This window comes from Equus przewalskii, chromosome 6 (assembly GCF_037783145.1).
Source record: "Equus przewalskii isolate Varuska chromosome 6, EquPr2, whole genome shotgun sequence".
NCBI classification, from domain to species: Eukaryota; Metazoa; Chordata; class Mammalia; order Perissodactyla; family Equidae; genus Equus; species Equus przewalskii.
The window spans coordinates 66,183,330-66,195,376 of record NC_091836.1 but is presented as its reverse complement, the minus strand read 5'-3'; the positions used below and the strand labels follow the sequence as shown (position 1 = coordinate 66,195,376).

The 12,047-nt window shown below is 37.1% G+C and overlaps 1 protein-coding gene across 3 annotated transcripts in view; it reads right to left on the bottom strand.

Moving 5' to 3' along the window:
• Positions 1 to 957: 957 nt before the first annotated feature.
• NARS2 (asparaginyl-tRNA synthetase 2, mitochondrial) overlaps positions 958 to 12,047 on the bottom strand; it is a 102,854-nt gene continuing 91,764 nt past the window's right edge. For all 3 annotated transcript variants that reach the window (XM_008520336.2, XM_070625771.1, XM_070625770.1), the window contains 3 exons: positions 6,949 to 7,046; positions 4,978 to 5,004; positions 958 to 2,040 (listed from right to left, as the gene is read on the bottom strand). In XM_008520336.2, coding sequence (XP_008518558.1) covers positions 1,896 to 2,040; positions 4,978 to 5,004; positions 6,949 to 7,046 — 270 coding nt within the window. In that variant the 3' untranslated portion in view covers positions 958 to 1,895. The remainder of the gene's footprint in view (positions 2,041 to 4,977; positions 5,005 to 6,948; positions 7,047 to 12,047) is intronic.

Sequence of the window (12,047 nt, the reverse complement as noted above, 5' to 3'; positions counted from 1 at the left end):
TCCATGAAGGCAGAGGTCATTTCTGTTTCATTCACTACTGTTTATCTGGCACCTAGCACATTTCTTGGCATACAGAATAAGCTTAAATAGTATTTGTTGAATAAACAACTGAAATTCTCTCTCTAACCCATGGTTGAAGCAAGTCTTGTGGAAGCCCTAATTATCCCTTTTATCCTGTCCTAAACTCGGTATCTAAGCCCAAGGGATTAAAGTTCCAGGGAAGTAGACTTTAGCTCAGCAAAAGCTACCAATTAGAGAGATTCAGACATGGAATGAGCTAATTTGTGGGAGCCTGAGCTTTTTGCCAAGAAGAGTCTGCCCAGGTATATAGGATCTCTCTGTGTCAGGCAGAAGTTCGAACTTGACAACCTCTCAGTGACTTCCAGGACTTCCAACTCCAAGGTTTTACAGTTCTTTCCAGCTGTTTGATTTTGTATTAGGTTAAAATAAAGTGCATACAGAAACCCATCAGGAAATAACCTAAGATAAGTCATCTAGTAAGACTTAGAAATGGATTATTCAGGCATGCATGCCTTTTTACGGGTATTTGATACATACAAATTCTACTGAGTATACAATTTGCTATAAGTCCACATAATATGTAACTCAATGACACTAACAGCAGAGTTAAAAAAAAGTTTGTGTAGCATTTCACAGTGTTAAACACGTACCCAAACATACACTTTCATGTAATTATTGTATCACCTCTGAGGAAAATGATGTACGAGAGCACACAGAGTAAGTGGCTTGTCCAAAATCATACATGTAAAGTGCTAGAGTTGTCAGGTCTCAAACTCCCAGTCTTCTCAACTCTACCAGACACTGTTACTTTTTGACTCCAGAATTACCCACCCTTTAGGTTTAGCTATATTTATCCATCCTCATCTTGGATAGAAAATATCTTCCTTCCAAATTTTACTGGGAAATGGAAAAATGGAATTTAAAAATATGACTGTCTTTTTCTTTGATTTTTGTATCAAAAATCTGTTTTATTTATTATTATAGAAGTTATAAACATCTAATATGAATTATAACACAACATTGATTAGTTTAAATAATTAATACACTTGTTACCTTTTATAATTAAGGATCAACAGTTATTAAATGTGATTTTTTTCATCCAGTCTGATGAAAGAAGATTTCAATTCAGAATAGCAACTTTATTAACTCAGTTAAGGCCCCAAAAAAGGAATATTTTCTTCTGTAATGTTTAGTAAAACACTGAGAATAAGATGGGCATTTATCACAGGTTAAATGCAGGGGAGAAAATATCCAACAACATTTTATTTTTAGCTACTAGTTGTTTCTCAAGGTCACACAGGGCAGGATCCAATAATTAAAGACAAAGTAAAATACATTGTCTACTGTCTTCAAGTTTGAAAGGAACTTTGGGACCATCTAGTTCAACTGCTTCATTTCTTCTTAACTGACATAATAGAGTTGAGATTCTACCTGCTGTAAGTACTTCTTCTTGAAGGAGTTCATCTTTCCATGAAATGCTTTCAACTTTGTTTTTTTTCTTCTTCCTCTCCCCAAAGCCCCCAGTACATAGTTGTATACTCTAGTTGTAGGTCCTTCTGGTTGTGCTGTGTGGGATGCTGCCTCAGCATGGCCTGATGAGCAGCGCCACGTCCGTGCCCAGGATCTGAACCAGAGAAACCCTGAGCTGCCGAAGCGGAGCGTACAAACTTACCGCTCAGCCATGGGGCTGGCCCCTGCTCTCAACTTTCTAAGAAAATCATGATCATTTCTATTTTTCATATATTATATCTTACAGCATGACAACTACATGTGAAAACTTCTGCATTTCTAAAATTCAAACATTCACTCTCCTGTGTGGACACTCATGTGCAACACCTCCGGCATGGAGTGATCTTCCTCAACCAGTCTTCCAGCTATAAAAGACATGAATGAGTAAATCTTGGAAAAGGGATAACATCTTTGATATTGTCAATTCCCAAGATGCACTGCAGATAGCGTTCAAATCCCATCCCAAAACCTCCATGTGGCACAGATCCAAATCGACGGAGGTCCAGATACCTGATTGTGAAAAACAGAGAACCGTCATCTATAAGTGCTGTATGGGATCAGACGTTATGATAGATTGTTATGATAGATTTTTATATTTCAAAAGTATTTTGCAATCATTTGTTATCGTCCACATCATTGTGGTAGACCAGTCTTTTACCCCCACAGACGGATGAAGGACAGAGAGGTTAAAGTGATCTGTTCAAGGTCACCCAGACAAAGAGCAGCAAATCCTGTCAGGCACTCTTGGGCCCCGGTCATTTGACCCTTTCTCTTTTAAGTTATTTATGTACTTATATACAGAAAACTTGCCTCATGAGGCTATAGAAAATTTTCTAATAGTTTTACTAATTTTCTTGAAAAAACATTCCTCTTCTATTTGTTAGTATGCTAATGATAATGCTCTTTTTTTCTTACCCAAATCATATTGTTTAATACACAGAGAGTGAAGAGTTTTGCCTGATATATTATAAAAAGATATCCCCTACTATAAGGGGGACTGTGAGATACATCAAGGGCAGGAACTGCGTCCTCTTCAACCCTTTTTCTCCAGTGTCTGCTCTGGAGTAGATGCTTACTATATGAAGATTTACTATTTGAAGGCACAACAATATACTCTTGAGGGCTGGTGTGAGGAGAAATTTCTAGTTCTCTGCTTCGAGCCTCATGGAAGATATCCAGAGTCATTTTTCTGGAAGGCTAGACAGTCTCTGAAGCCCATTCACACATTCTATTCCCACTTAAGATCACATGGCTAGACAATGGTACAGCCATGATCCAAACCCAGATTCCAATATACCAGACTGGGATAAAGTTACTTCAGGAAAGGAAGAGAAGGAGGAAGACTTTATAAATATTTTTATGATGTCACTTGGTGGGGGAATTCTTGAGTTATATAATATTGGTTAAAAAAAACTTTATAGCTTCTTGAATGATTTGTAAAATCAGTTCCAGAATAAAACAAGTGCTACAGCTGCTAGTCATTTGGCTCCTCAAGGATAAAAGACTATCACCTATCTCCCCACTATTAATAATAATGGCTGCATACATAGGTATTTTAGGCAGTTAGGATTAAGTACTTATCTTTCTAAACTAGAAGGTGAACTGCAACTAGGCGAGTTACAACCAAGTGAGCGATCAATAAGCAGGAGTACCTAGGATAAAACTTCGGACTAGTAAGGACTACGAGGAGTAATGGAAGGAGCACCGTCTTGAGTAATTGACATGTCTGGTAGCTGAATTAACCTTAAGTTTACAAGGCATGGGGGCAGGATATACTTTGACTGAGTGAGAAAATGAGATGAAGGGCATATCAAATCACCTGCCACAAACACCTGAAGAATCTGAGCTGGCTGCAAGAAGTCCAGCGACAGCTTCTAGCTGGCTCTAAAGTTCTCATACGTGGATGTCAAAACCCTGGCATAAATGTCTGGAAACTGCATTCAGCAGAGGAATTCAGGCTGCAGCATTTTCCTTGCCTTTGCTTTGATAGAAAAATCCACTTCTAAGAAACAAGTTTTCTAATGAATATGTTTTTGTTGGATTGTTGTTCAATTGATTCTAGGGCAGCCAAATTATAGAAGAGATGGTACAAAATTTGTGGAACTAGCTACAGAGTTTATTTGCATATGGCATGTAGAAATAGGAAGTGAGCAAATTCTTAGACACCTGGGGTGGCTACTCACAGTGCAGTGGAAACAAGCAGAGGTCACAGACTCGAGGATTTCTAAAATCCCTTCTACTTTTAAAACACTATGGTTACCGTAACAAAGGAAGAAGGTTCAAATGATAAATATTTACATTCAGAGATCTTCAGAGTTTGAAAACTTCAGTTGGGAAAAGAGTAGTATTGAAATAATTAATAAATACCAGAAATGGCCTAACCTTATTTAATCAAAAATTAAAATGTCTTTGGCTAGTTTTTACACACTATGAATATTATCTTGTAAACAGGAAGAAACTGAGGTAGAATGCATAAGTTTGCTCAATCAGGCTCAGCTACCTAATAGTAAGACTCAGAACAAAGGAAAGAAAAGGGGAAAAAAACTAGCATTTACTGAGCTTCGGCTCTATGGAGATCCTTAATCTATACTGTTCCGTTTCATCCTCACAATAATCCCATGAAGCAGATATTATCATTCCAATTTACAGCCAAGAAAACTAAGACTTAGAGAGATTAAGTATACCTAAGGTCATTATTGGTAAGTAATAAGGCATTCAAGGGCCATTACCTGAACCCAATTTTAGGCTTTTTGCAACTCTGAAATCTAGCTCCTTCATTACCAAAAGGCAAGTGTGTAATTTGACCCTTCCTTCTCCTAAGGACAGCAAAAGAATTACTAATAGTGTTGATATTATTACACCAAGATCCCGAAGGAGTGCTGTTACAGAAATATAAATAAATGATTTGGATATATTGGAAATAACTGGCAGGAAGCGTCTGCAGAAAGAAAACCAGAACACCTTTGAACTAAACGTATGAATGCAGACAGGTGATCTTCCCTAAGAAGCTTAGATTTCTACAGCTGGTGGAGACCTTAGGGATCACTCAGCTCAAGCCCCTAATTTCACACGCAGAGAAAGTGAAGTACAATGGTTAGGCACAAGGTCCCAGCTCTCTGCTTCTCACTGTCTGCTCTTTGCTAAGTCAGTTAACAACTCTAGGCCTCAGGTCTAGAAGTGGAATAAAAAGGAGATAAGAACAGCACCTAACTCACAGGGCGTTATGACGATTACATGAGATAATATACGTGAAACTTTTAACACGTTATCTGGCACACAATAAGTAAGAAATAAATGGCAGCCATTATTATTACTATTTTTCAAGGACTCAAAGTAAGTAATCTCAGAAGCTGTTCATTGTTCCATAGTGCCTAAGGAATACAAGTAAAAACTATGTTACACTCAGACCACAGCTAGAATAAGACTCATCAGGAGCCACATTCTTACCATTGGTAGGCTTCTGTCAGTCCTGATCTGTAAAAGGAAAATAACAAAAATGGCAATAAGATAAATATACTAACCACCAAACATTTCTTCTGGGCTGTATGCAAAGCGCTCTTTATAAAATAGTCTACACCAAAACCTGTGCTCTCAAATAACATGCAATGCAGTTAAGCAGCTGAATCTTTATTACATGGTAAGAAAGGTAAGTAAACTAACAGTCCAAGGTATTATCCAACAGGGGGTATAGACAATAAACGCCATAGAAAGGAAGTACGGTCCAGAGCACAAAAGAAACAGTGCATTTGAGATGAGCTTCTGTCCTGTGACACAAGAAAAGCACTATCACTACTATGTAAGGTTGTTGGGAGGCACACACAAGGGACAGACAGACATGCCTTTCATCCTATAACATTAAAACAATAATATAGATTCTGAGGCTGCCTTCATAATATGGTTGCAAGTTGGTTTTCGCCAATTTGAGAAATGTTAATAAAATGTTAAGCTCTTAGTATTCATTAAAATTAATTTCAGCCCTTTAAAAAGGTGTTTGGGACCAGAGTGGATCTAAAGTGATGAGGATTATGAAAAATTCAAATATACAAAAATACAGAAAACATGGACAGAAGTCACAGACAGAACCCTGAGATAGGGAAACCCACATATCCATTTTATTAGGAAAGATAAATTTGGATTTTATCAGATATTAGGTAAACATTTAATGTTATGAGTAAAGGTTTCCTGAAGGAAGGAAGCAAGCAAAGAAAACAGACCAATTAATCTTTCAACAGATGAGGTTTCTTGCCATGTGTGATTTTTATTGTGCTTTAAAAAAAACCCCAGAGAATCTTCAAATTCTTTCCATCTAAAGAGTTTGACCTTCACTTCACTTCCACAGTTTTCCAAGGACTTTCTAATACCATAGTAATAGTAAGGAGCTAGTAGTCTGATAAAAATACATCTTCCCAGAACACATTCATCCTCTTTCTTCTGAACCCTAACCAAACAGCAGTTCAAATGATTGGGATTACAAAACCAAGTTACCCAACAGATTTATAGGTTGGGATCTTGGAAAAGCATCAACTTTTTAAGATTTTCTCCATTAGGAAAAGGAGGCCTTGTTACACATGGCTAATTTAACAGGATATTGTCAAACAATTATGGCTTTTCCAGGTTACTGTGAAACCCAGTATCATCTGGAGAGAAGGATTAAACCTTCGACATGGGAAAGTCGTTTTTTTTTTTAAAGTCTGGCACAGCAAAAGTGGAAACCATGGAAAATAGGGGTTTATAACCTTGGTTAGTTTAGGAAGTCATTGTGGTTTGTTGGCAGACCATGTACATACAGGAGTGGTAGTTCAATTAGAAACACAATTCCCTACTTCTCATCTCCAAAACATTTCCTATGTGTTTATAGATTCATTTCCCAGGTCTCAAACAGCAAGCTAAAATAAGTTATTCAAACAGCTAAATAAAGACCCTTACATAGTAGAAAACCTGAGGAAGGGAAAACTGCTTATTCTAAATGCTAACTTGCAGATATTTTTATTATCTTTCTTTCTCCATCTTTAGTCTTTCCTTGGTTCAGTCTTTATGTCCCTGTAGGAGTCCACCATCATAATTTAGAGTAAATAAAAAAATACACAGAGAAGAGAAAAATGAAGGACAAGCTTTAAGGGGGAAATCTCCCTCCTCCTTCTATCATTAACTTTTTAAAAAGCCACTTCCATAGGGAGAGATACATACAAACAGCAGGCAAGTATCACTGCGATCTTGTTTCAGATAACAGTTTCAGTCTTTAAGAAAGGGAAGCTCAGAGAGGTCAAGTAACAACCTGCTCAAGGTCACACAGAATCTGAGATCCAGGTCTGCCAGGTGCTGAGGCTCATGCGCTGTTCTCTGTTACTTTGCCATGACTGCCTTTGAGTGCCCCAACCCCAATTTCTGAATTTTGTTTCCTTGAGGTCTGATCAATACCTGGCCAGTCGCTGCTCTAAGAAATGGTAGCGTTCCTCTCTGAGGCTACCTCCAAAGAGCTCTCCAACTCCAGGAACCAGAAGATCAACAGCAGCAACCTAAAAAGGGGAAAAAATCATACGTACATAACATTACATTTTCAGAGGATTCCAGCAATTGTCAGCTTCTCGAGCAAGTGGAACTTTTAACATTTTGACAACTGGTTGTTTAACTGCTTACCAGAATCTTAGTTATGTTATCTGTTCCTGTTTCCTGTTTCAGTATCAAATGTTTAATGTTATCTTTAGAATACATGCTATGAGAATTGCAGGTGGACAGTTTCCTCTCCCCTCTTGCATCATTAATGCAGTGTACTTAACAAAGATGTGTTTTATTCACAAATTTGATACAAATGTTAATTATACAAAATGTGGGAAGTATTAAAATTATGAAATATTAAAAATCACCTATCACTATGCAGAAGCAATTCCACCTTGCCATATTTTTTCAGGTTTTTTTCTTATATGTTTACAGAGTACAGTAGAGAAAAAATTACATACAAAAATTCACCATTCTAATTGTCTTACCTAATATACAATAAATATTTTTCCTATGTCAGTTAAAATACTTTGCTTACGGTATAGCTGCACAGTTTATTGTTTAGAAGTATCACAGTTTTTATTTAACTGGTTTCATTTTGTTGAACATTTAGGTGTATGCATTTTTCTCTTACAAATAATGTGACAATGAAGTATGTAAAAATTTGTATTATTTTGTTAAGATATGTAAAATATGCTCTGATTATTAATCAAAGAAATATAAATTAAAATAAGATATCATTTTGGGGTTATAAAAATGGTGACGATAAGAAATGAACATGAATAATATGGATTAAAGAATGCATAAACCAATTACTCTCCTACATCTGATACAATCTTCTGGTGACCGATTTGGCAAAAGATAATCGAAAGCCTTAAAAATGTAGTATGCTTTCACTAAGCAATGACAGTTGTAAGAACTAGTCCTAACAAAATAATCAGAGATGCAAAGAAAAGATTAATACACACGATGTTTATTACAGCATTACTTGTAACAAAAAATTCAAGTGTACATCAATAGGAGACAAATAAATTTTAGACATAGAAGAAAAAGGACTGACATCTACATAATGAGATGTTAATTTTTTTACCATTGTGATTTCTTATTTTCTCTTACTTGTATTTTTTTATTTTCTACAATAAAGATATGTCATACTTTCATAATAAGAAAACAGCAAAAAAACTTTTAATAGGGGAAAATGGTAGCTTGGTATTTTAATTTGTATTTCTTCAATTACTAGTACTATTTAATTTTTGAGAATGTTTATTTGCGATTTGTATTATTTTGTGACTTGGCAATTCTTTTTTAGGGGGCAGGTAGATATTTTGAAGACCAAGAATTTGAAGACAGAAAAGTAAGAAAGATTTAATGCAACAAATGAAAATTAGGAATTCATAAAACATATTTTAATCTTTAAATGTCACATTATATTATAAACTCTTAAACTTTGCTTCACTTGACTATCAAGCCATACCACTGTTTTGATTTCAGAACTTTTGACTGAGCTATCCTTTATAAATAATTGAGATTAATAAAGAATGTAATTCAAGAATGTGCCCCAAATGCTGGATACCTCATCTTCATTACTATCACTAAAAGAGAAAACATTAGGCATGATTTTTATCACTCAGCTGAACTAGAGTGAGAGAGAACAGAAATTCACTAATTATTTCCACCTTTACTAAATCTTCTACCACTCAATAAGCTGGTGAGGAGTAAGTGCACAGACAGGTCTCTGTCACGCTACCACTGCTTGATGACCACATCTCAGTAATTCTTTTACAATCTTGGGGGCCTACAATAAACAGGCAGGTATTTTAGAATGTGGATTTGGTAACTCAAATGTGAAAGTAGGTAATGAAACAAACAGCTGTGGATAGGTGGACAAGAGAGTCTTACTCTGTGATGAGGAAATTCTCATGGGCTAGACAATTAATAAAGTCAGACTCCAACCAGGACCCTGTCCTTATCCCTTCTATTCTCAGAGGAAGGAGAAGGTTCAAGGGGGTTTTTATGGCCACAGGAAGATTTGCATCTTTATTTCCTAATATATATTGCTTTCAGACATGGCTAAAATATGCTGGGAGTTAAGAGACACATGATGAAAAACCTGTTCTTAATTTCAATCCAGAGTTTCAAATTGAGAATTATAGGCAATCAGGGTTGGAAGAGAACAGACAACCAGGGGACTCTCTAGCCTTTGCTTGAAAATATTTAAAGACTGGGAACTACTGCTCCTGAAATAGAGCATTCCATCCTTGTGTAGCTCTGACTATTAAGAAGGTCTATCCAAAATCTATCATTTCCAAGATTTTGAAGGTGGGATGATTCCAAGCCACAAAGGTGAGCAGTACTGCTTCTGATACTGCAAGTAAATGCAAAGCTTTACGAGTCAGAGCTAAAAAGATCAACTGCCTCAATAAAAGCTGTTGGAGAATCAGCTGTCGTGGAAGAACAGGCAGCAGAGAGTCCAGCTGAGGCTGGTGGCCAGTGACAAAGGGATGAGACAACCCTTGAGGGACTGCTCTGCTTTTTCAAACAAGAGATCATTTTCTTGCTTGGTCTTGCTGCTAATACAACTAAAATAAGCAAAAAAACTCTTTTGGGGTCTTAGCACTTTTGCGGGTCTAAATTATGTTAATTTTGGACCTTAGTTTTTTTAACGCTATTTTTAGAGGAGTGTAAAAGACATATTTATCTTTGACTACAAACCTCATTTATTTTAATATTTGAGTTCACTGGAGCATTCAATGTGCAGCCATATTGGTTTTAGACCTTTCTGTCTGGTTTTTGTTTATCTGAAATATTTGCAATTGCAGAGTAATAGTTGTGGAACTGGAAGCTTCTGAACCTTTTCAGTCCTACCTCAAAATCTTATGCCATAGTACAATATGTGCATTTTTTCCCCCTGGATTTCTTCCAAACCCATTTTCTTACTAACTAACGTACCTAACTGCTTATGTCCAACTTCTTCCACACTGGCGTTTATAAAATGTGGTAGTTGCTGTATTGGTTAGGATAGGTTAGGTTATGCTGTAGTAAGAACTCCAGAAGCTTAAAACAGAGTTTCTCAATCTCAGCATCAGTACCATTTTTGGCCAGATAATTCTTTGTTGCGAGGGCCTGTCCTGTGCATTGTGGGGTATCTAGCACCCTCTCTGACCTCTACCCACCAGATGCCAGTTGCATGCCCCTAGTTGTGACAATTAAAAATGTCTCCAGACATTGCTAAACATCTCCTGAGTGGGGCTGGGGGTGAGGGACAAAATAACCCCCAACTTAGAACCTCTGCTCTACAACAGCTGAATTGGCTTTTTAAAACATATGCTACATGTCTATCCTGGCTTGAAGCTGATAAAAAAAAGCCTCTTTCTAAGGTATTGCTGACTTTATGGGAGATGGAAAAAAAAAGAGCAAGATGACTATGTACTAAAAGTATTTGTCCAGAAGTAATGTATGTAGGTCACGTTTGCTCACAGTTTTCCTGCCAACGCAAGTCACATGCAAGTCACTCAGCGCATGTCAAGGGGGCAAGGAAGTCTAATCCTCCCTGAGGGAGGAGCGGCAACTATTTACTTGCAGTAAAAGTTGACCGTGTTGCTCTCTTCCCCCCACCTACTTGGACTCTTCCACTTCCACTCTCTCAACCAATTCCTCATTGTGAATTAGAATTAAGGTCAGAACAGTAGTTCCTCTATTTTCTTCCTCTGTACTCTAGGAGAGGAACTTATCAGTAGGAAAGAACTTACCAAAATAGTGTATTTTTAGTTGAATAAAAATTTTAGAAGACATCTGGATAAAGTCCTATATCACTACTAATTATGTGACATGCAGAAGGAACACAGACATCATCTATGTCCTTTCCTTGTCTAGGTGGTTTGAAAATTCCCACTCTCAGATGGGTGAATTTTCTGTATGTTTTCTGTATCTTTTGAGTAAGGCATGGCTTTATACTGCCTTGTAAATATTCCAGGAGCAAAGGGTACTATTTTTTTTCAATCAAGGACACATTTCTGAAATGCCCACAAAGGCCCTGTTTTCTTCTCTTCCCCCACATAACCTTCCTCTCTTCTCTTTTACTTTAGGTTTAGTTTCTCTTCAACCATATCAGATTCTTATACTTCCTGCTTTTCTTTTACAATGATATCCTCCAATCTATCTAGGATTCTGCACACTTTCTGAGAAGCTATAACATAGTAAAGTATTCCTCAACTATAAATAAAAGACATTTACATTTGGAATACACAGAGCTGTACTTTCTTCGGATATGATATAAAAAATACTGCATTCCCTAAAGATCACTGGAACAATTCCCTCAATTTCCCTATTTTTTAGTTAGAGTTGAGATTCCGGGTAGGATTCTTCTATCTTGTGTCTCTCCCTCGTAACTACTGGGTTAATAAACTACCTGTTTCTCTAGGCCTCTAGTGGAGGTAAAAGGCACATAGATATAACACACACCATGACATAAGGATGCACAAAATGCAGATGTGGAGGGAATCACACAAACTTCTTAAGAAGCAATGAGAAAAACTTTGTGCATTTGCCAGCTGATGGGCAGGGAGGCGGTTAGAGTGCAAACAGGTTGGAGACAAGCAAGTGGCCTAGCACATTAGCTGGTGATGACAATTTGCCTTTATGGCTGGCAGGTCCGTGGTTTACGGGAGTCTGAGGCTGGCTTAAAGAGCCAGGGCTGAGCAATCCTGCCCTTGATTAGGGAAAGTGAGGCTTTACCGGTTGCCCAGTAAAACGTCCTCTTAATTCAAAGTTGATCAAATTTGAGCACTTCTGATTTTATACCCTTCAACTTTGCTGTAGTTGTTGATTACTTCTAACAGTTTTCCAATGGATTCTTTGCGGTTTTCTATATATAAGATCATGTCGTCTGCAAACAGCAAGAGTTTCACTTCTTCCTTCCCTATTTGGATTCCTTTTATTCCTTTTTCTTGCCTGATTGCTCTGGCCAGGACCTCCAGTACTATGTTAAATAAGAGTGGTGATAGAGGGCATCCTTGTCTAGT